Source organism: Sus scrofa, chromosome X, assembly GCF_054392235.1.
Source record: "Sus scrofa isolate SSC_HxYL_T2T_F1_AM1 chromosome X, Sscrofa_HxYL_maternal_Yorkshire_Landrace_v2.0, whole genome shotgun sequence".
Taxonomy (NCBI): domain Eukaryota; kingdom Metazoa; phylum Chordata; class Mammalia; order Artiodactyla; family Suidae; genus Sus; species Sus scrofa.
The window spans coordinates 14,021,331-14,045,875 of NC_139401.1; the positions used below are offsets into that span (position 1 = coordinate 14,021,331).

Consider the following 24,545-nt stretch of genomic DNA (forward strand, 5'->3'; position numbering starts at 1 on the left):
GCTGCGCAGCCCGGCGCGTGCGCTGTAGCGCTCTAGATAGGGCGGCTGGGCTCAGAGGACTTCGGGGAGGGGTGGGCTCAGCTCTGAGCTCCGCGAACGCCGCCCGGCTTGTTTCCTTGCGCCGCGCCTCCTCTCTTCCGGTCTCCGCCTCCTCTCTGGCCGTGAGAGTTGCGCGTGGGTCACAGCCCCGCCCACCCATCAGAACCGCAGAGAAAGCAAGTGGCCGTTTCTGCCCCGGTTCCTGGTTCGGAGCGCGAGGCAGTGTTCGGCTCTCTTGTTCCTCCGGATCCGTTGGGACAGAGGCGGGGCTCCGAGGGCAGGGATTCTGCTGGGCTAGGTCTTGAACTCGTGCCACGGAGGGTTGGGACGGGCTCGGGAGGAAGCCGACACCTGATGGCTCAGGTAGATACACCAGCCGCTTCCTGGAGGCGGGCCAAAGTGAAGGCTTTGTTTCGGTTAAAGCGTCTCTGGGCTTACTTTGAGGCCACCGGTCTGTCTTCAGTAATTCAGGTCCCCTCTGCCTGAGAGATAACCCGTAACCATTTTCTCTTACAGTCCACCATGCCCCCCAAATCTGACGTGTTGAGTCAAGATGAACTTCGCAAAAAGCTGTACCAGACATTTAAGGATCGGGGTATACTGGACACACTCAAGGTATCAGTTTTAGGCGTATCTGTTGTATAACTTTTACAAGTGTAACCTGTAACCTGTATACTTAAATACATTCATGTCTTGAGTTTTAAAAATAGTGTGATGTACAGAATGTACTGGTGAGTTACATTATTCTGTCCTGTGTAACACTTTTGTCTTAGAACAGTAAACACACTTCAGTAAAGTGAGGTTTGTTTTCAAAAGTCTGGAGTACAGGTTGCTGAATTCACAAGTGGTTTTATAATACTCGTATTCGAATGGAGAGTATTGTCACTATATAGAAAACTTAAGGGACTGTTTACTGTAGAAAGATAAATTTCTTTTTAAAAATATATTGAAAGGTAGGAGTTCCTGTCGTGGCACAGTGGTAAACGAATCTGACTAGGAACCCTGCGGTTGCGGGTTCGATCCCTGGCCTTGCTCAGTGGGTTAAGGATCCAGTGTTGCTGTGAGCTGTGGTGTAGGTTCCAGACATGGCTCGGATCCCGCGTTGCTATGGCTCTGGCGTAGGCCGGAGGCTACAGCTCCTATTAGACCCCTAGCCTGGGAGTCTCCATATGCACGGGAGTGGGCCCAGAAAAAGGCAAAAAGACAAAAAAAAAGTACATGTGTGTATGTATATATATGTATATATGTATATGTATGTATATGTATATATATATAGAAAGGTGTATATATATATAGAAAGGTGTGTGTGTATATATACATAGAAAGGTATGTATATAGATATATAGAAAGGTGTGTATATATATATATATATATATATTTGAGCAGCAAATATTTCTTTTTTTTTTTTTGTCTTTTTGTTGTTGTTGTTGTTGTTGCTATTTCTTGGGCCGCTCCCGCGGCATATGGAGGTTCCCAGGGTTGAATCAGAGCTACAGCTGCTGGTCTACACCACAGCCACAGCAACACCAGATCCAAACCGCATCTGCAACCTGCACCACAACTCATGGTAATTCTGGATCCTTAACCCACTGAGCAAGGCCAGGGATTGCACCCGCAACCTCATGGTTCCTAGTGGGATTCATTTCCACTGTGCCATGGCGGCAACTCTGCATTTTGTTCTTTTTTATGGCTGAGTGGTATTCCATTGTGTATATGTACCACATTTTCTTTAATCCATTCATCTCTTGATGGACATTTAGGTTGTTTCCATGTCTTGGTTATTGTGAATAGTGCTGCAGTGAACATAGAGGTACATGTATCTTTTTGAATGAAAGTATTGTTCAAATATATGCCTAGGAGTGGGATTGCTGGATTGTATGGTAGTTCTATATTTAGTTTTCTGCGGTACCTCCATACTGTTTTCCATAGTGGTTGTACCAATTTATTTTCCAACCAACAGGGTAGGAGTGTTCCCTTTTTTTCACACCCTCTCCAGCATTTTTCATTTGTAGACTTATTAATGATGGCCATTCTGGCCAGTATGAGGTGTACCTCATTGTAGTTTTGATTTGTGTTTCTCTAATTAGTGATGTTAAGCATTTTTTATGTGCCTCTTGGCCATCTGTATATCTTCTCAAGGGAGAAATGTCTGCCTGTTTTTCAGTTGGGTTGTTTATTTTTGTTTTTTTAGCTGTTGTGTGAGTTGTTTATGTATTTTGGAGATTAAGCCCTTGTTGGTTGCATCATTTGTAATTATTTTCTCCCATAGGTGTTTTTTTTTTTAATGGTTTCCTTTGCTGTGCAAAAGATGTCAAGTTTGATTAGGTCCTATCGGTTTATTTTTATTTCTATTGCCTTGGGAGACTGACCTAAGAAAGCATTTGTATGGCTGATGTCAGAGAATGTTTTGCTTATGTTCTCTTCTAGGAGTTTTATAGCTTCTTTTCTTATGTTTATGACTTTAAGCCATTTTGAGTTGATTTTTGTGCATGGTGTGAAGGTGTGTTCTAGTTTTATCGATCGACCTGCAGCTGTCTAGTTTTACCAGCACCACTTTCTGAAGAGACTGTTTTTCCCATTTTTCCATAATTTTGGATCCTTTGTTGAAGATTAATTGACAGTAGGTGTCTGAGTTTATTTCTTTTCCATTGGCTCATATGTCTGTTTTTGTACCAGTACGGCACTGTCTTGATTGCTGTAGCCTTGTAAAATTGTGTGAAGTTTGGGAGTTATGTCTCCTCCTTGGTTTGTTTTCCCCTCAAGATTTCTCTGGCAATTCTGGGTCTTGCATGGTTCCATATAAATTTTTAGTTTGTTTGTTCTGGTTCTGTGAAAAACGTCATGGGTAATTGGACAGGGATTGCATTGAGTCTGTAGATTGCTTTGGGTAGTATGGCCATTTTAACAACGTTAATTCCTCCAATCCTGGAGCATGGAATATCTTTCCATTTGTTTGAATCCTCTTTAATTTCCTTGATTAATATTTTATAGTTGTTAGCATATAAGTCTCCTTGGTCAGGTTTATTCCTAGGTATTTAATTTTTTTGGGTGCAATTTTAAAAGATATTTTTATATTCCTTTGTTAATATTTTACTGTTAGTATACAGAAATGCCACTGATTTCTGAATGTTAATCTTGTATCTTGCTACTTTGCTGAATGTGTTGATCAATTCAAGTAGGTTTTGTGTGGAGTCTTTAGGGTTCTCTATGTGTAGTATTATGTCATCTGCATAGAGTGACAGTTTTACCTCTTCTCTTCCAATTTGGATACCTTTTATTTCTCTTGTTTGTCTGATTGCTGTGGCCAGGACTTTCAATACTGTGTTGAGTGAAAGTGGTGGAGTGGGCATGCTTGTCTTGTTCCACATTTTAGCAGGAAGTCTTTCAGCTGTTCTCCATTGAGTATTAAATTGGCTGTGGGTTTGTCATAAATGGCTTTTTTTATGTTAAGTATACCTACTTGTTGGTAAGAGTTTTTATCATGAGTGGATGTTGGACTTTTCACATGCTTTTTCTGCATCTGTTGAGATGACTTTTCTTTTGTTAATGTGGTGTATGAAGTTATATTTTTATATGGTCAAATCTATCATTTCCTTTTTTTATCTTTTATTATTAAAGTTTTTGTGGCCACATCTGAGGCATATGGAAGTTCCCAGGCCAGGGATTGAAATCAAGCTGCGGTTATGACCTATGCCATAACTGCAGCAAAGTGGGATCCTTTAACCCACTTCACCAGGCCAGGGATCAAACCCTTGCCTCCACAGTGACCGAAGCCACTACAGTTGGATTCTTAATCCACTGTGCCATGGTGGAAACTTATTGTTTACCTTTTTTGCTGGTTATTCTCTGTAAGTCCTTCTCCATTGAGAATGAATATTCACTTTTTAAGTTTTAAAAAAGGCTTCCTTATTTACAGTTAACTTGTTAGCCCACCTGGAATTAATTGTAGTCTGTAACACATCAATCCACTTTCATACATGGAATGGTTCTTGCATCTGGGCACAGCATACATTCTTTTACTGCCCTTGAGATTCAGTTTGATATGGTTTTACTTTACTTCTATAGTCACAATTGATATTGACCAATCATTCTCTGTTTTAGAAAAAATTTTATGGAAGTATGGTTGACTTAAAAAGTTGTTAGTTTGGGGAGTTCCCGTCGTGGCGCAGTGGTTAACGAATCCGACTAGGAACCATGAGCTTGCGGGTTCGGTCCCTGCCCTTGCTCAGTGGGTTGACGATCCGGCGTGGCCGTGAGCTGTGGTGTAGGTTGCAGACGTGGCTCGGATCCCGCGTTGCTGTGGCTCTGGCGTAGGCCGGTGGCTACAGCTCCGATTGGACCCCTAACCTGGGAACCTCCATATGCCGCGGGAGCGGCCCAAGAAATAGCAACAACAACAACAAAAAGACAAAAGACAAAAAAAAAAAAAAAAAGTTGTTAGTTTGGGGTGTACAGCAAAGTAAATCTGTTATACATATATCCATTCTTTTTCAGATTCTTTTCCTATTTAGGTTATTATGTAGTGTTGAATGTAGAGTTCCCTGTGCAATAGAGTAGGTCGTTGTTAGCTACCTATTTTATACCTAGTAGTGTGTTTATGTCAATCCCAACCTCCGAATTTATCCCTCCCCCCCAATATTTCCCCTTTGGTTTCAAAATCTTTGAGTCTGTTTCTGTTTTGTAAGTTCTTTTGTATCATTTTTATTAGATTTCACATATAAGTGATCTCATGATATTTGTCTTTCTCTGTTTGACTTACTTCACTTAGTATGATAATCTCTAGGTCCACCCATGTTGCTGCAAATGGCATTATTTCATTCTTTTTTATGGCTGAGTAATACTCCACTGTATATGTATACCACATCTTCTTTATCTGTTCCTCTGTCAGTGGACATTTAGGTTGCTTCCATGTCCTGGCTATTGTAAATGGTGCATCAGTGAACATATTTAGGTGGGTTTTTTTTGTTTCTTTTTTATGGCTGCATCTGCGGCATATGGAAGTTCCTAGGCTAGGGGTCGAATCAGAGCTGCAGCTACAGACCTACACCACAGCCACACAGAATCTGAGCTGTATCTGTGACCTGCACTCCAGCTTATGGCAATGTCAGATCCTTAACCCCCTAAGTGAGTCCAGGGATTGAACCTGCATCCTTGTGGAGACTACATTAGGTTCTTAACCTGCTAAGCCATGGCGGGAACTCCTAGTTGTTTTTTTTTTTTTTTTTGAAATTAATTTATTTTTTATTAAAGTATAGTTGATTTAGAGTGTTGTGCCAATTTCTGCTGTACAGCAAAGTGACCCAGTCATACATATATATGTATTCTCTTTCCCATCATGTTCTATCCCAAGCACAGGGAACTGTACATTTAGTTTTTTAAGGAACCTTCATATTGTTTCCCATAGTGGTTGTACCACCTTACATTCCCACCAACAGTGTAGGAGGGTTCCCTTTTCTCCACACCCTCTCCAGCATTTACTGTTTGTAGATGTTTTGATGATGGCCATTCTGACTGGTGTGAGGTGATAGCTCTTTGTAGTTTGGATTTGCATTTTTCTAATAATCAGTGATGTTGAGTGTCTTTTCATGGGCTTTTTGGCCCTCTGTCTTTTTTGAGAAATACCTGTTTAGATATTCTGACCATTTTTTAATAGGGTTGCTTGTCTTCTTTATATAAAGCTGCATGAAGTGTTTGTATATTTTGGAGATTAATCCCTTGTTGGTCCCTTAGTTTGCAAATATTTTCTCCATTCTGTGGGTTTTCTTTTCATTTTGTTCATAGTTTCCTTTGCTCTGCAAAGGCTTTTAAATTTACTTAGATCCCCTTTGTTTACTTTTGTGTTTGTTTTCTTTTATCTAGAAGGTTGATCCAAAAAGATGCAATTTATGTCAAAGAATGTTCTGCCGATGTTTTCTTCTAAGATTTTTATAGTATCTGTCCTCACATTTAAGTCTTTAATCCATTTTGATTTATTCTTCTATATAGTATTAGAGAATGTTCTAATTTCATTCTACTTTTTTTTTTTTTGTCTTTTTGCCGTTTCTTGAGCCGCTCCCACGGCATATGGAGGTTCCCAGGCTAGGGGTCCAATCGGAGCTGTAGCCGCCGGCCTACGCCAGAGCCACAGCAACGCGGGATCCAAGCCGCGTCTGCAACCTACACCACAGCTCACGGCAACGCCGGATCGTGAACCCACTGAGCAAGGGCAGGGACCGAACCCGCAAGCTCATGGTTCCTAGTCGGATTCGTTAACCACTGCGCCACAACGGGAACTCCAGAAATTCATCTTTAATGTCATTCCACTGTTTGCTCCTCTTTCACCTGCTTATATCACTCATTTGATTATTATCCCATTTAAGTACTTGTTCGCAAGACATCCTAAATCCTTTTATTAACCTGCATGTAAGTATACTTTTTCCTTACTATGTTACAAGTTTGATTAAACCACTCTGAATTTTACTGGTGGAGAAGGCTGTAGTTTCTCTTTTATTATTATTTCAGTTACTTAACTATCAGATGAGGCAGAGCATGCATATTATGTTTAGTGTAAATGTCTTTATTACTTGGGGGTTTTAGCAGTACATAATGATTTCTGTTCTCTACTAGTTTTTTATTTTTTTACCTACTAGTAATTTTCTAATAATTTGTTTTAATGAAACATGGTTGATCTACAGCATATTACTTTCAGGTGTACAGCAAAATGATTGAGTTATACATATATATTTTTTTTCATATATTTTTCCATTATGGTTTATTACAGGATATTGACTATAGTTCCCTTTGCTATATAGTAATACCTTGTTTTTCCATATTCTAGTGATGATACGCTATTCTACTCTCTAGCTAAATAGATGTAACAAGAACTCCATTTGTTTCTTGTATTGCATTAATAAGAATTCCTTAGATGTTGTTTATTGCTGAACTGCATAGATCTAGGCAGTATACTCTTAAACTCAGCCCAGTTGTATGTTTCCAGATTATATGTGAAAAAATTAGAACAGATAGCCAGCTATCAGATTAATTTAGGGGATTTTCTTGTCTCTTTTTTCGACTGAGCCTGTGGCATGCGGAAGTTACATGAGCCGTGGGTTGAACTCGCACCACAGCAGCAACCAGAGCCACAGCAGTGACAGTGCTGGATCTATAAGTCTCTGAGCCACGAGGGAACCCCTTAGAACCCAAATGAATAATATTGCTGGTTTTATAACCTTGTGAAAATTACCCACCTTGAACCTAAATTTCTTCATTTATAAAATAGGGGGAAATTACTGTATTTCACAATATTTAGAATTATAAATAGTCTTTGTGAAAGGGAATCTTAATAAGCTTTTTGGGGGTTTACTGGTTTCTCTCTTGTGTTTATTATTTTCCTTTTGGGAACCGACTTTTTTTTTTTTTTTTTTTTTGTCTTTTTGCTATTTCTTTGGGCCGCTCCCGTGGCATATGGAGGTTCCCAGGCTAGGGGTCGAATTGGAGCTGTAGCCACTGGCCTACGCCAGAGCCACAGCAACGCAGGATCCAAGCCGCGTCTGCAACCTACACTACAGCTCACGGCAACGCCGGATCGTTAACCCACTGAGCATGGGCAGGGACCGAACCCGCAACCTCATGGTTCCTAGTCGGATTCGTTAACCACTGCACCACAACGGGAACTCCGGAACCGACTTTTATTTTGACCAATATACTTTAACTCAGCATTATTTTCATAGCTTGCGACAGTCGGCAGAGAGGTGAGGTAGTAGTAGAATTGTCCCTATATTTGATATCCTGATGAAAAGTTGCTGAAACGGGCTCATAGGGAAGTGAAGTTAGAGTCTCTGGCGTTCTGGCTCACCGCCAGTTCACTTGGAAGCTGGCAGAAGCAAGCTGCTTTTTCCAGAACCCACTGGGATGCTTATCTTACTGGGTGAGACAAAGTGTGCAGGGGATGGATCCTAACTTTTGGTCATGGATCTAGAACCATCCTGGAAATAAAAGGAAGGATTATAATTCATGTGACAAATCTGTGTACCTCCTGTGGAAAAAATCTTGCTGATTTTTTTCCCCCTCTTGTTTCATTTTGTTCTGGAGCTAGACACAACTCAGAAACCACCTCATTCACGAGCTGATGCACCCTGTGTTGAGTGGCCAGCTGCAGCCCCCGTCCATCGCAGTGGAAGGGAGCGCCCTCTTAATAGGCGCTTCCAACTCTCTCGTAGCAGATCACCTACAGAGATGTGGCTATGAGTATTCACTTTCTGTCTTCTTTCCGGAAAGTGGTTTGGCTCAAGAGAAGGTATGTCTTTGCTTTTGTCTTTCTAAGTTTTCTGTTAGAAGTTCATTCTTGAGATAATAGCTAAGTGCTCCTTGGCTAGCTGGGTCCATTTCTCATCCATCTTTGAAATTACATCACATATTTGTTATAGGAGTACGAAATTTGTTATTGTTATCAGTTCCTTGGAATCTTGATGTGTCTTTATAAAATTGTGATGTATAGGATCACTGCATGTTTTGGAGCTAGCGTTGATCTGACGCTCTGTGTAGTCTGACACCCGTAACGGCCATTTGTTGAATGTCTGTTGGAAGATTGGCCCTGCTGGTCACACTGCAGGTGTGAGGTGTATTACAGATGAGGATCCAGAGTCTAGAGAGGTGAGGCTTTCCCTGGAAGTGCCATGAGTTAAGGATCTGGCGTTGTCTCTGCAGCAGCTTGGGTTAGTGCTGTGGCTCAGGTTCGATCCTTGGCCCAGGAACTTCTGCATGCTGCGGGTGTGGCCAAAAAATAAAAATAAATAAATAAATAAAAACACAAAAAAAAACCCACCGCAGTCGAGAGGTGAGGTGATTTACTCAAGATCACGTGATTTGTAAGTGGCAACAGAGGGTAGTAAATCTAGATCTGTACAGTATGCTCTGCTTACCATGCTAGAGTCTCTTCAGATATTTGTTGCTTATTAAACATATTAAAACACATTTTACCGCTTTCTGATTACCTTAAACTATCTCCCAAATGTTGAACTTACTAGTCACACTGTGTAAATGCAGATAGAGCAAACTTTTCCTATTTTTTAAGAGACCTAATTTTTTTAGAGCACTTTAGGTCACAGCACAATTGAGTGGAGAGATTGCCAACATGCTCCCTGACCCCACACAAACACAGCCTCCCCTGCTATCGACATTTCTGACTATGTATGTATTTGCATTTGATGAACCTGCACTGTCTCAGCATATCACTCAAAGCCCATAGTTTTTTTTGTTTGTTTGTTTTGGGGGTTTTTCTTTTGTCTTTTTTTAGGGCCACACCCGTGGCATGTGGAAGTTCCTAGGCCAGGGCTTGGATCGGAGCTATAGCTGCCGGCCTATACCACAGGCACAGCAACACCAGATCCAAGCTGTTTCTGTGACCTACACCACAGCTCATTACGACGCCAGATCCTTAACCCACTGACCAAGGCCAGGGATGGAACTCATGTCTTCATGGATACTAATCAGATTTGTTTCTGCTGAGCTATAACAGGAATTCCCTTAAAGCCCATAGTTTACATTAGAGTTCGCTCTTGGGGTTGTCCCTATGTTTTTACTCTATCTTGGCAATAATTGTCTGAAAGTTGGATATTCAGAGTTTTTTCTTGTTTTTGTTGTTGTCGTTGCCTTTTTTTTTTTTTTTTTTTTGCCACGCCTGTGATATGCAGAAGTTCCTGGGCCAGGGATTGAACCCCCACCACAGCAGTGGGCCCAAGCTGTTGCAGTGACAACACCGGATCCTTAACCCACTGTGCCATGAGGGAACTCTATGATGTTCAGAAGTTATAAGAGAACAGTGTTATTATTTGAAAAAGTTAAAATTTAAATAGGCCATATTTATTGATTAAGAACGAGATTTGCCAATATTAGGAATTCTTTTTTGCTCTGTCAATCTTTAAGTTTCTAATTACATTTCGCAGTGGCTTATAACAGTCATTTTATATTTATAGCATTGATGACCTGGTTGACACCCTTAAAGGTTTCTGTACCATAAAATACTGTGCAGAATATTTTTTTAAAAAACAACTGAAAATACATCAGTATTCTCAGGGTAGATACAGTGAACAATACATATTGTAGTAGAAATAAATATTAAGAATGTTTACTCAAAATGTTTGACTAAGGTGTGTCTAACATAGTTTTAAACATTCAGAGTTGTAAAGACAGTAAAAACTCTTTACGTTATGAAGCAATAGTAGTTTTAAAACTACATTGCAATTAAGAGACTCTGGAGTACATTCATATATTTGTTGGTGCCTCAGATGTTTGTTATCTGTAAGGCATTAGCCATTTCTGTCATTTTTGTTTGGTGTATCGTCTTTGATCTGAAGTATTTAGAGGTTAATTATGTGATCAAGAGTAATTTTATCCTTTTGACACCAACGTTTAACTTAATAGTATAAGAAAGCTTAAATTTTATTTTATTAGTATGGTTATAATTTTTTTTTTTAAGAGCTGCACCTGTGGCATGCGGACGTTCCCAAGCTAGGGGTCGAATTGGAGCTGCAGCTGCCAGCCTGTGCCACAGCAATGCCAGATCCAAGCTATGTCTGCCACCCACACCACAGCTCGCAGCGGTGCCGGATTCTTAACCCACTGGGCAAGGCTAGGGATCGAACCCGTTTCCACTGTGCCACAACGGGAACTCCATGGTTACTTAGTCTGAAGCATGATTTTTAGTCTTGTATTTGGAAATGTCCTAGTTTATCACTTAGACATTGATGTTAAATCTGTCTACTTTTTTTTTAAGGTATTTACTATGCAGGATCTATTACAGCTCATTAAAATCAACCCAGAATCCAGTCTCTACAAATCACTGGTAGAATTGTTTTATTTTTATAACCTGTTTTGGTTTGTTAATTATAACTGAATGCTTGAATAAAGGTACACTATTTTCTTTTAACAGATTTCAGGATTTGATAAAGGAAACCAAAAAGGTAGGAGCCTTCATCTTTGTAGAGATTAGGAACATTGTTAAGTGTATTTTTGTATCAGAGAGTGAAACATTTTTAGGGGGAAAGAATAGGAAATTTAATTTGAATTGGATCATTTGATCTTCCTTGATAACAATACCTTACCTTTTTTCTCTTTTTTTCTTTTTTTGGCTGCATCCATAGCATGTGGAAATTGCTGGGCCAGAGGTCGAACCTGAGCTACAGCAGTGACAGTGGCAAATCTTTAACTGCCAGGCCACCAGGGAGCTCCATCCTTACCTTTCAAATAAAATGATTCATCTGTTTTGATGCATGTGGATCATTTGCCCTTCACTTCAACCTTTTAAAATAGCTCTTACTCAAATAAGAAATTTGGAGGAGTTCTCTGGTGGCCTAGTAGTTAAGGATCCGGTATTGTCACTGTTGTGGCATAGGTTCAGTCCCTGGCCCAGGAATTTCTGCATGCTGCAGGTGTGGCCAAAAAACAAACAAAAAAAGAAGAAAACAAACTGGAGACGGCATCAAGAGCCTTACAAATGGATTGGAAGCTAGTCTTGGTAAATATACCTACTGTTTGAAACATTTCCAGAAAAAAACAAAAACAAAAAACTAAAATTGTTTAAGCCAAGTATCTTTATATCATAGATATCCCTCCTCAAGTACAATGTAGAGTATTAATATTTGCCTAAAGAGTGAAATACCTGTTCAGTAATGTGTTATTTTTTGTTAAGTGTTTATATAGGCCTGACACATTACTCTAATTTTGGCCTTGATAATAACTTTCAGAGTCCATTAACTGATCTCAGACAATAGAAACTATATATATTGGTCTCTGCCCCCAGTTCCTGGCACACACCTCCTAAAACCCTTCTGATTTCCGAAGTGATAAGAACACAAGGTGCATCTCTTGTTACAATACTGGTCTGTGACCTCTGTTCTTGACACAGGCCTCCAGACACCCTTGTAACTTCCTGGGTGATAGGAGTGCCTTTTGTTCTAATGAGCCAACTTTGCGTGGGTCCCTGGATGGCTCCTGGGGGAGGGCCAGTCACTGCAAGGGCCAAGCCATGAGTAGAAGCTGGGGATTTTCAGCCCCACCCCCCAGTCTCTTGAAGGGGGAAGGACCGAAAATGATGTTAATAATCAATTATGTGTACTTTAAGCCTCCATGAACCCCAGAAGTATGGAGTTTGGAAAGCTCCCGGGTTGGTGAACACGTGGAGGTGCTGGGAGGTGGCGGAGAGCGCGTGGGAGTTCCGGGCCTTCCCACGTGGACCTCACCCTCTGCATTTCTTCCATTCCGCACTTCATCTCTTTCCTTGATGCTATGCTTTATTTAGTAAACTGGTAAACATAAGGAAGTGTTTGCCTGAGTTCTCTGAGCTGCCCGGCAGATGCATCAAACCCAAGGAGGGGCTTGTTGGAACCTCCATTCTACAGCTGGTTGCTCAGAAGCACAGGTGATAAGCTGGCCTTGCAGCTGGTGTCTGAGTACGTGGCTGTGGAGGGAGGGCAGTCTTACAACAGAGCTTAACCCCTGGGATCTGATGCTACCCCAGGTGGGCGGCGTCACAATTGGGCTAAATTGTGGGACACTCAGCTGATGTCACAGAGACTTGCTTGATGGGGGGAAACCCTCTCCGCCCCCTGCCCCCCAGCCCCACATGAGCTGACCAGGGGCATGAAGTATGAAGTGTTGTGCAGCATCCTGTGTAGCGTGAAGGAGGCTCACATGGAGGAGAGCGCTGGTAGGAAGAGGTGGGTTTTCCCTTCACAGACAAGGGAAGCCGAGGTTTCTGCCTCTCACAGCTGCTGTGAGTGGCCGACCACGGGCTGGGCTTGATGTTGGACTAGTAGTGTGAACATAAGCTGGTAGCTTGCCTCTGGTGGGCTGGGATCTTCCACGTGCCGTTGGTGTGGCCAGAAACATTAAAAAATAGCTACATGTGAGGCGTGACCACCGTGTGGGACAGCACAGGTCTAAGTAAATAGCTGCTGTCCGTAGCTTCACTGTTTCAGGGAGAAATTGAAGGGATATTTAGGAGTGATCTGCCTTCAGGTATTTATATTGTTCTTTAAAATAACTTTTCACCTTTAAACACTCTATTTAAATCTTTGTAGTTAAGAAAGACCTCTGGCTAACACCTCTTACCACCTTTACCCAGCATCCTGGTAAAATTTCTGAAACTCAGGAGAACAGTCCCATCAGGTATCCTAGTGGCAAAATTTGGGTGGGATTCTCTTGCTAACGGTGAAATTAGCTACTGTTAAAAAATGAAAAGATTTAAAAATTGGTGGCTTCCAGTTAAGAGATTGAGACCATGAGAAAGCATGTAGGAACACCTGTCTGTCATGTGTTCCCTGACGGAGACCCATGGTCTCATCTTCTGGTGTCCATGTTCTGAGGGTGCTGAGCTGTTGAATGGTTATGGTACTTTTGTTCTTACACTCCACTCACCCATCCTTCCCACCCCTAATTGTTCATTTCTGAGATAATGATACCCAGAAAATAACTGAGCTGAAAATGTGGACACTGGCTCTTTGCTTTCTGGAAGTTAAAATCCTTAGCTGTGATTGGCAAAGGAATAGATAAATAGATGAGTGGGACAGAATAGAGAGCCCAGAAGTGGGTCTGCACAGTCAACTAGTTTTTGACCAAGGACAGAGGCAGTTCAGTGAAGGAGTTGAACAAGTGCTGCTGGGACAATTGGACATTCATCTGCACAAAAATGAACCTAGACACAGACCTGACACACAAAAATTAAAGATGAATCATAGATCTAAACATGGGGCCTAAAACTGTATAACTTCTGGAAGTAAACATAGGAAACTTTTGTGACTTGAGGTTTGAGGATGATGAGCTATGACACCAAAAGCATTATTGAAAGAAACAATCAACCAGTTAGACTTTATTAAAATTTCAGAATGTTTGCTCTATGAAAGATACAGAGTAAAAAGAGAGACAAGTTTCATGCAGGGAGAGGGTATTGGTAAAAGACTTCCAATAAAGGACTTTCATCGAAAGTGTACAAAGAAGGAGTTCCTGCCGTGGCGCAGTGTGTTAAGTAAGAATCCAACTGCAGCCACTCGGGTTGCTGCAGAGGTGTGGGTTTAGTCCCTGGCCTGGAGCAGTGGTTGGATCCGGCATTGCGGCAGCTGCAGCGTAGGTTGCAGCTGCCACTCGGATTCAATCCCTGACCTGGGAACTTCCGTCTGCTGTGAGTGTGGGCATTAAAAAAAAAAAAAAGTATACAAGGAACTCTGACAACTCAACACTAAAGAGACAACTCAATTTAAAAATGGGCAAAGTTTCAGTACAGACAGTTTTCCAAAGAAGACATACAGATGGCAGATAAGGATATAGAAAGTTGCTCCACATTGTTTGTTATTAGAGACATTCAAATTAAAGCAAAAATGAGATAACACCCCACACCTATTAGAATAGTTAAAATCCAGAGCACCTACAACCCTGGGTGCTGACAAGGATGTGTAACAACAGGAGCTCTCGCTCACTGCTGGTGGGAATACAGAATGGTGCAGCCACCCGGGGAGATAGGTGCTTTCTTAGCGTACAGTCGGACAGCCTTGGCTCTATGTATTTACCCAACTGATTTGAAAACTTAAGTTCACACAGACAGCTGCACATGGATGATTGTAGCAATTTTATTCATACTTGCCAGAAATTGGGAACAACCAAGATGTCATTTAAGAGGTGAATGAATAAACAAGCTGTGGTACCTTAGACGGGGGACTCCTATTCAGCTAAAGGGAATGAACTGTCAAGCTATGCAAAGAGATAAATAAATCCTATGTGCGTATTAATGTAAGAAGCCTGTGTGCAAAGGCTACATGATTGATGTGACATTGTGGAAAAATGCCAAGCTATTGAGATGGTAAACACACCCATGGTTGCCAGTAATTTGGAAGGAAGAGGTAGAAGGCTTAAGAGATGAAGCAAGAGTTCCCATCGTGGCGCAGCAGAAATGAATCTGACTAGGAACCCTGAGATTTTGGGTTCGATCCCTGGCCTCGCTCAGTGGGTTAAGGATCCAGCGTTGCCATGAGCCGTGGTGTAGGTCGCAGATGGGGCTTGGATCTGGCATTGCTGTGGCTGTGGTGTAGGCTGGCAGCTGTAGCTCTGATTAGACCCCTAGCCTGGGAACCTCCATATGCTGCGGGGGTGGCCCTAAAAAGACAAAAGACAAAAAAAAAAAAAGCTGAAGCAAAGGATTTGTTTTTGGGTGTTGAAAATATCCTTAGGATGCTGTAATGGCAGGATACATGGCACTAGACATTTGTCAGAATTTGTGGAACTTGGAGCTTCCATTGTGACGCAGTTGAAATGAACCCAGTGAGTATCCACGAGGATGCAGGTTTAATCCCTCGCCTTGCTCAGTGGACTGGGGATCCGGCGTTGCCGTGAGCTGTGATGTATGTAGATCACAGACGTGGCTCGGATCCCATGTGGCTGTAGCGCAGGCTGGCAGCTGTAGCTGCGGTTCGACCCCTATCCTGGAAACTTCCATATGCCTCAGGTGTGGTCCTAAAAAGAAAAAAAAAAAAACATTGTAGCACTTTATAAAGAGTGAACTTTCATGTATGCAAATCTAGGAGTTCAGGTCATTCCAGGATGGAATGCAGACTGTGACAAAACAATCTAACCATAGTAACCTCACTGAAGGGGGTGGGGAGCAAGTTTCCCAGCTGACTCACTTGGGAAAGGAATGAAGACTAAGGCTCCAGGCAGAAGGAACTGTTCAGAGACTATGACTTCAAGGTGGTAATTCCTTCTTGTTGGGGGTGCAGGGTAACCATCCTGAAACCATGATACATGTGTGACGGAGTTAAACGAGTAAATGGCTGGTAGATGGCAGCAGCCAGGTGTTTGCTGTCGGAGTGGGACCTCACAGATACATTGGGGCGGAGGCTGGAGTGGTCCATGTGGGGATGGGTTAGTTGTAGACGGCAGTGTGAATTAGCTTCATGTAGATACAGGTGATTGAGATATTTATAGGTAAGTATGTAAACACAGGTTATTGTGCACTCATTCCCTTGCTCTGTAGGCTGAGGGGGAGAAGCAGTGACATCCTAGTCGTGATGAGCACACCTCGAGCCCCGTTGAGAGTCCTAAGACAGGGTTTCTAATGACATTCCATAGGAATAGGAACCAGGGCTCCTAGGACCCGTGGTCAATTCCAGGAATGGAGTGGGGACTATTACGTGATGATCCTGGAAGCCCTTACAGTGCCAGAACCTAAGGAAGTGCTTAAGAAAAAACCCACAGTGAAAGTGCTTCCACAAGCCAAAGCCGGAACAATTGGAGTAACAAAATAAAAGATGGGGTGATGTACATGAGTTACGGAAGTATGCTGCATTATAATTACCAAAGTATAGAATAGGGGTTCATGCAGATATAGATGACTGCCTAAATGAGGAGACTAGAGAAATGCTTCCTAGAGGGGGTTGTGCGTGGAGGGGAGGGGGTTGAGCTACTTAGGGGCCTGCGGAATGCACTGCAGGAAAGGCCATGACAGCAGAAGTGCTGAGGTGGAAGAGCACGCCTCTCAAAATGATGTATTGCAGGCTCTTGATTTCTGCCAAATGTTGATTTTTTTTTCCTCCATGGGGGGAACTGAGATCCAGCCCCAGCATGACAGTAGGCTCCGGTTAGGTGAGAACAGGCTGACAAGAAACCATCAGGAGAAGAGGGTGGATGAGACAGAAAAGAATTGCCAGGAAATGAATATGAAAGATCAGAGCTTCTATTTATAGTAGGGGAAGTAAAAAGTAGTGTATTATAGTATTGTCAAAAAAAAGCTCTTGATTTGATGTAGAAGTCTCTTTAACTGTTCTAAGAAACTGAAAACTTTAAAAAGCCTTGAGTATAAGTTATTTTAGAAGTTTCAAACTATTCAGAAGGGTATAAAGTGAAAGAAACATAGAAATTCTTGCCCATACTCTCTCATTTACTTTCTGCTGATAACAAAAATGAGTGTCTTGTTTATCCTACTAGAATTTAGTTGATGGGTGTTAAAGTCTCTATAGATGTAATTAAAACCCATATACTCATCAGTGGGGTCATGTTATAAACTATTGTGTGATTTGCTTTTTTTAATCCACCAGTATATTTATCTCTAGCTGTATACTTAGACTAATTATTTTTAAGGGATGTATTTAATTAACTTCCTGTTGATGGAGATTTTATTGTGTAGCTCGGTTTTGCTGTTAGAAGCAGTTGCCGTGCAGCGTTAGGTCTTTTGTGCCTTGGGCCAGCATAGCTGTCTAAGGGGAAAGAAGTGGAATAACTAGGTTAAAGGGCGCTTGGATTGTGAGTATCCATAAACACTGACAAATTGCCCTCCCAAGTGCAGAACAGCCTGCTTCCCCGCTCCCTTGCTGACACCTGGAGTGCTAAGGTTAAAACTTGATGACATGATTATCGGGAAAAACGTGATCTTTCTCTTGTGTTAATTTGCATTTATGATTTTGTTCATACTCATTTGACTTGTAATTTTTCTGTAAACTCTGCCCATGTCTTGCCCTGGTTTCCTGTTTTGTTATTGACTTGTAATATCTTTGATGATATGAAAATTAGTACTCTGTCTCTATATTATGGCACGTGTATGGTTCTGGTTTATCCTTTCTCTATGTTTTTTTTTTTTTTTTTTTTTTCCCTTTTTAGGGCCCCATCTGTGGAAGTTCCCAGGCTAGGGGTCCAGTCGGAGCTACAGCTGCTGGCCTATGCAACAGCCACGACCAGGCCAGATTCAAGCTGCATCTTCAACCTACACCACAACTCACAGCAATGCTGGATCGCTGACCCACTGAGCAAGGCCAGGGATCGAACCCACATCCTTATGGATACTAGTCAGATTCGTTTCCATTGCGTCATGATGGGAACGCCCATCCTTTCTCTTTTTTTAATAATTCAGTGAATTTTAATTATCATTGTACACCCATCGTCACAACCTAATGTTAGAACATTTCTATCCCATGTCCTTTGTCTTCTGACTTTGTTATCTCATGCCATATATGTTCTTAATTTTCATGTTTGATGAATATTTTTTCTTATTGTTTCTAGGTTTTCGTGTCATGCTTGGAAAGGCCTTTGCTCAGAAATAATTTTTGAGAGATATTTTATTTAGAAAAGATAATATTATAAAACCAAGATTGTGTAAGCAGTGATTGAACAGTGGTTGAATGAAAGAAAGTTGTGAAATGAAACCATACATGTTATGTCTTTTAGGTTTTCTTATGCAGTTCCTAAAAGAGATGGCAGAATATCATCAGACTAAGGCGAGTTGCAACACGGAAACTCAGACAGATTCAGCACTTCCCATCAAAGACTCTCTGGGTAATTGTGGTCTTCTGTAATCTTAATTCTTCGGTTTCCATTTTGAATGAAAGGCATGACCTGATGTACTGTATTATGGTTTGTTCCTTGATGGGGAGGGATGAAAGCTGCCAGTGGCAGAGGTGCTCATTTTTTCTGGAATCGTGGCTGGGAGGGACCAGGAACTGCTCTCCAGGGCTGCCCCTCCCAAATCTCATGGGGACTTTGGGGCCACTTCCTTGTTTGCTGAGTTGAACCTCTCTTGACTCTGACGTTCTTTCCTGTGTCTCATCTAACTTTATAGCCATTAAAGTGAGAAGATCCTAGACTATATGCATTTCAGAGAACTAGAGAAGTCAGTGGTCTGTTCCTTTATTTTATAGTTGGAGAAACTGAGGTCACCCGAGGAAGAGCAACTTGGCAACACCCAGTCTGGGTCAGAACCGGTAGTAAAATGCAAGTTTTCTGGTCCATGATCCAGGGCCTTTTCTACTGTGTAGCCTTTCTTTGTTTCTTTCTGTCTTGCCGAACTTGGGGCATGCAGAGGTTCTGGGACTAGGGCTCGAACCTGCGCCACAGCTGTGACTCAGGCCACAATGGTGAAAACACCAGATCCTTAACGCGCTCTGCCACAGGGAACTCTGGTATAGCCTTTCTGTAATTCCGTTTTGGCCTTTAGTTGTGTGCTCAGGAAAGAAAGGAAACAGTTCAGATGCTGGGGTTAATTTCTTGGCCCTTTATTACTCTTAAAGAGCATTAGTGCCTTTAACTTGGAAGAAGGTTAGTTCATTTGTAAAGCCCATATTGTATGACTAGGCCTTTATTTAGGTGTAGGTTTGATTCCATTAGGAACAGAGAATATGCTTACTCTAGAGCAGTTCTGTTCAATAATAGGAGCCCCATGTGTGACGTGACATTTTGCAACAGCCACAGTAAAAAAGGTAAGAGGCAGGTGACATTTGTTTTAGTAATATACTTTACTGAACCCGATATGTCAAGATATTATCCCAGCAATGAAATTAATATAAAAATAATGAGACATTTTACATTTTTTGTTTTGTACCCTGTCTTGGACACCTGGTGTGTCTTTTACACTTAGAGTACGTGTCATTTTGCACTGGTCACGTTGTAGGCACTCAGTATGGCTAGATGTGGCCACAGGCCTGTCTTGGACAGACCAGTCCAGAGCATTTGGGAGAATTCAGAAAGGTAGATCGAAAACCACAGCTAAAGCTTTGCCAACAGAGACGTGTCTGCCAATATTTTAACCAGCTTCTGCCAGCCTTCTTTTCCTGGGTCTGCTTTTTGGTAGTGTTGGTGTTATGACTGAGATAGTACAGGAGGGCCAGGTTTGCAGTGTGCTTTGTGATTGATCCCCAATCCGCAGTTGGTTCGAGGGCCGCGGGTCTACTGGAAAGAGCACCTGAACGAGAGACCATTAGTCGACCTGGCTTCAGCCGCATTGATGCCGTTAGGTAGTTGCTTAGCCCTCTGGCAGTTACTTCACCTGTATGGGCACCTTTTCCCTCTCTGTGGAGCTGAAACACATGGTGTTTGCTTCATCTGAAGGTTAGTGTTGCGAAAGTGTGAGTCAGCTTTACCCAAAATCCAATGAGAGCTCTCTCCCTTGGCTTTTAGAGGCTGGGGAGAGAGGCCTGTGTTTTCTGACTTAAACTGTGCTCTTTGTTTTCTTTACCTCTGGTATGTTATGCTGAGAAATTTCAAACATTCAGAAAAGTTGAAACACTTTCACAGTGAATGCTTGTATACCTAGAGTCTGCCGTTAAACCTGCATTACACTTACTTGATCACTTACCTGTCCATCCATTCAGGTCTCTCTCTCTCTCTCTCTATATATATATATATGTATTTTTTTTTTGTCTCTTTTTAAAGGCCACACCTGCAACATATGGAGATTCCCAGGCTAGGGGTCTAATTGGAGCTGTAGCCACCGGTCTACACCACAGCCACAGCAACACGGGATCCGAGCCACGTTTGTGACCTACACCACAGCTCACGGCAACACCGGATCCTTAACCCACTGAACGAGGCCAGGGATCGAACCCACAACCTCATGGTTCCTAGTCGGATTCATTTCCGCTGAGCCACGACAGGAACTCCCAGGTCTATTTTTTGATATATTTCCAAGTAGGTTGCAAACATGCCTCCATTTTCCCCAAAGTATGCCCTTTGCTTGTGAGCAGAGCCTCCTGCTGTCTTGACCATGTTTCTGTAACCTGTTTCCTGTGTTGTTTGATAGCTGAGAAGCTGCAGCTTATTGATGATGAGTTTGCAGGTGCTCACCCTCAGCACCCAAAGTTAGAATCTTTGGAAGTCAAGTTAAACGAATATAAGAGAGAACTAGAACAGCAGCTCCGGGCAGAAATGTGTGAAAAGGTAAGATTTATCTTATTGTTAATGAGAGTGATACTTTTTTTTCCTTTTTTTTCCTTTTAGGGCCACACCTGTGGCATATGGAGGTTCCCAGGCTAGGGGTTGAATCAGAGCTACAGCTGCAGGCCTACACCACAGCCACAGCAACACGGGATCTGAGCCTCGTCTGTGACCTACACCACAGCTCATGGCAACACCGGATCCTTAACCCACTGAGCAAGGCCAGGGATTGAACCCACATCCTCATGGATGCTAGTCAGATTCTTAACCCACTGAGTCACAGTGGAAACTCTGAGAGCGATGTTTTTGCTTTTCTTTTAATGTCTTCCTGTTAGGTGTGTAGGGCAATATCTAGAATCTTTACTGATGAATGTGATTATACTGTTGTATTATTCTTTGCAATTGATGTCATTTCTTTATGCCTTTTGAGTGAACCCTACAAGTACAGTGAATGAGATGACACATGAAGATGAATTAAACTAAATATATGTAAACAGCATTAACATTAAGCCTAATGGTGAAAAGATAATTTGTTACTATTTCTTCAGTATAGTTATTGTATTTACAATTATTTGTCATCGATTGGCAGTTGAAACATTTTAAAGATACTGAAATAGCAAAAATTAAAATGGAAGAGAAAAGAAAATGTGAGAAGGAATTGACTGATTTCCGGAATGAACTTGAGAGAACCTGTCAAGCAAAATCTGAAGCCCTCATTTCTCGGGAAAAGATGACCCTTGAGAGAATTCAGAAGCATCAGGAGGTACTATTCTACAGTAGTTTACGGGTGGCTATGTCCAGACTGTCTCTCTGGCAGGGGCTGGGGCCCAGGGCGCACGTGGGAGGATGGGCCTTGGAGAGGACGCACTGACACCCTTCCTCTGAGCCGGCTGGAGGGAAAGGACGGCAGACGTGAGTGCAGGCGCTGGGAGTGGGAGAAACACCCAGGAAGCAGCGGGTTTGAGGCTTTGGTAGCAGCTTGAGGGAGAGGGTCAGGGTGGGGAATGGCCTTTGCAGGCAAAGGAGAGCAGCTCTGAGAAGCAGATGGGGCTGCCTGAGCCGTGAGGGCCGGGCCGAGGCGGGCAGCCTGGCATTACTATGGACCAGACCAAGCGCTCGGCGGCAATGGTTGTGGCCCAGCTCCTGGAGGGTGTGCAGGTCAGCCAGGGCGGCAGAGAGGAGCTTGGAAGAGCTGCGTTTCTTCGGCCTGCAAAAGGTAGCCCATTTGGTGGAACACACTGGGGTTCAACAGTGTAGGGAAGGGAGCCTGAGAGATCCAGTAGCTGTGAACACCAGCCAGCAGGGCCGGTGGCGTGGCTGTCACACAGACCTCAAGAAGCAGGTCTGCGCATCCTGCCGGCTGGAGTAATAGGGCTGAGCCCGGAGGACAGCATTGCAGGTTGGGGTTTCAGGTGAAGATCGCAACAAAATGGAGCGCATGGCCCTGGGAGCCAAGGTCAGGTCCCCAGAGTGGCAGCGTGCAGGGCTGCCAGGCTCGGCCACGTGGCCTTTGCACTTGTCCCCAGGAAGGTGGCTGGATGGGAGGTAGAGAGGTTGCCGAGTAGCAGGGAGGGTGCGTAGGGAGGGATTGGGTCCATCGATTTAGGAAAACCAGGCTCCTTCCCTAAGGGCGTGTCATAGACCAGACTGGATTTGGGGGCCCGTTTGCTATGGACAGAAGCCAGAACTTGTGTCGGGAGGTGTTGGAAGTGGGAGGCTTGCTTCCAGGGTCCACCCTTGCTTGGAGCTTCTCCGTAAGACCCAGTTTTGGTGATTCCCCCCCGCCCCCCACCTTGAGTTTTGTGTAGCAGTTCTGGAAAGTGGGCTTGCTTCAGCCATAAAATAAATGTTGGAAGCACAGGTGTTGGAAAGGCTTGGATTGTGTTTATACTCACAAGTTGACCTTCAAGATAGGTGGCTGACTAGATCAGATCAACCAATTAACAGACTTGAGCCCCCATTTAGTCCACTGATACTCTGAAGGCTCTAGAGAAGGTTGGCATCCTCGAAAAGAGAACGGTGCCTGGAATGCCCCTCCCCTCCTCTGCCTGATAAAACCTCCCAGTCCTTCAAAATCCAGCTGGACTGTTACCTCCTTGCGACACCTGTCCTGACTCCCAGTGGCACTCCGTTGGGTGTAGCGCATGCCGTGAAGTCTTGAACATACTTGGTTGTGAAACCGTCACCGTGCAGTGTGACTGCAGGGTGGGTTTGTCGTAGTGGGTTTCCTTCTCTCTCCCTGACTAAATGGTGAGTCTTTACTCACGGTGGGGACTGTCCGTTATATCCCTTCATCTTTGTATATGCAGCTCATGGTATTCCCTCTGACGTCTGATAGGTGTTCAGGAAATCCTTGCCCAGGGAACACACAGATGGAAGCATAGCCGTTCATTCGGGGCATCATGTGAGCTTGTCGAGTCCGAATGACCTAGAAATTGAAACTTGCAATAATGATGGAACTGTAGGGATTCTCTCTCTTTCTTTCTTTTTTTTTTTTAAGGGCTGCACTGTGGCATATGGAGGTTCTCAGGCTAGGGGTCCAGTCGGAGCCACAGCAATGCCAGATCCAAGCTCCATCTGTGACCTGCACCACAGCTCATGGCAACACTGAATCCTTAACCTACTGAGTGAGGCCAGGGATCAAACCCATGTCTTCATGGATGCTAGATGGGTTCGGTAGCCAATGAACCATGACAGGAACTCTGGGATTCTCTTCTTTTTAAGTTTTATTGCTAAATGTATCCTTTGTTTCATTTTTTCTTGCTGAAGAACTTAGTGAACTTTGAAGTGTCTGAGAGATGTTAAGTAAAACAACTGGAGAAGGGGTGTTAGGAATTTAAGGTGATGTACCTTAACGGTCCTCAGGGGAGGAAGGAGTAAATTACTGTGGCAAAAAGGCAAAACATGTACCTCAAATTGAAGTCTCTTCAAAGCGAAATTGTTCCTTTAAATGTCTGCACTTAGCAAGTGGCGTATTAGTTCAGCTCTCTTTTGTTTTCTTTAGTTTGCTTGCTAAAACTGAATGCTTTCCTGTACAGAATGAAACGAAAGAAATTTATGCTCAAAGACAGCTACTGCTAAAAGATATAGATTTGCTGAGAGGCAGAGAAGCAGAGCTGAAGCAAAGAATTGAAGCTTTTGAATTGTAAGTAATGTGTTTTGTTGTGGATACTCAGAATGAATGAGATTTGAAAGAACTCCTGAATGGGTCTCAATATTCTAAGATTAACTATGAAGTACAGTTCTGGGTTGTAAAGGTGATACCACCTAGCATTAAAGGGCACCGGTTGAGAGAAACAAGGATGAGAGTTTTGCTTTTGAAGTACCAGACACTGGGATGAAAGGACGATTCGCCGTCGTGGGGCTCCGGTGGAACCGGACTAATAATTCGAAGAAGCTGATAATGTTTGAAATCCATCATCCGTTTCCCATTTGTGAACAACCATTCAGATCTGATAGACTGATGTACAGGTCGTAACTGAGTCCGTGCTGTCTAGACCGCCTGCTGCCTTTACCTGCTCTGCTGCCGAGATGGGAAGATAAGGGGCTCTGGGTTGCCTTGTACCGGGGGGGACTCTTTCTTTTGATGAGTGTGTTGCTTCCTCTAAGTGCTCACCAGTGTCTGATTCGTCACATCTCACGTGGGATTCACGCAGGCTCAGCAGTCAGAGGATTGCTGGAATAAGCCTTCTTGCCCATTGCGGTCTGCTGTGAATCAGTACTCGAAGATACTCCATGAGTCCTCTTTCATTAAAAGACTTGTCTTCATCTTCTTTAATGTTATTTTCTCTCCTACAAGGGCTGGGTTGGTTTGATTTCTTCTCTCTGGCAGCCTTAGTACC

General features: G+C 42.9%; 1 protein-coding gene across 7 annotated transcripts in view; it reads left to right on the forward strand.

Annotated features, from left to right (window-relative positions):
- OFD1 (OFD1 centriole and centriolar satellite protein) overlaps positions 1-24,545 on the forward strand; it is a 54,040-nt gene that overhangs the window by 4,672 nt on the left and 24,823 nt on the right. For 2 of the 7 annotated variants that reach the window (XR_014835698.1, XM_005673436.4), the window contains exons 2-9: positions 556-654; positions 8,114-8,314; positions 10,793-10,861; positions 10,949-10,979; positions 18,223-18,330; positions 20,570-20,706; positions 21,293-21,466; positions 23,742-23,848. Coding sequence is in view for 6 of the 7 variants with exons in the window: in XM_005673436.4 (XP_005673493.3) it covers positions 562-654; positions 8,114-8,314; positions 10,793-10,861; positions 10,949-10,979; positions 18,223-18,330; positions 20,570-20,706; positions 21,293-21,466; positions 23,742-23,848 (920 nt within the window). In the remaining variant the exon portion in view is untranslated. Of the gene's footprint in view, positions 1-24; positions 403-555; positions 655-8,113; positions 8,315-10,792; positions 10,862-10,948; positions 10,980-18,222; positions 18,331-20,569; positions 20,707-21,292; positions 21,467-23,741; positions 23,849-24,545 lie in introns of those variants that run through there. The other 5 variants (XM_003134936.5, XM_021079584.2, XM_085008525.1 and 2 more) reach the window with 5 other exon arrangements.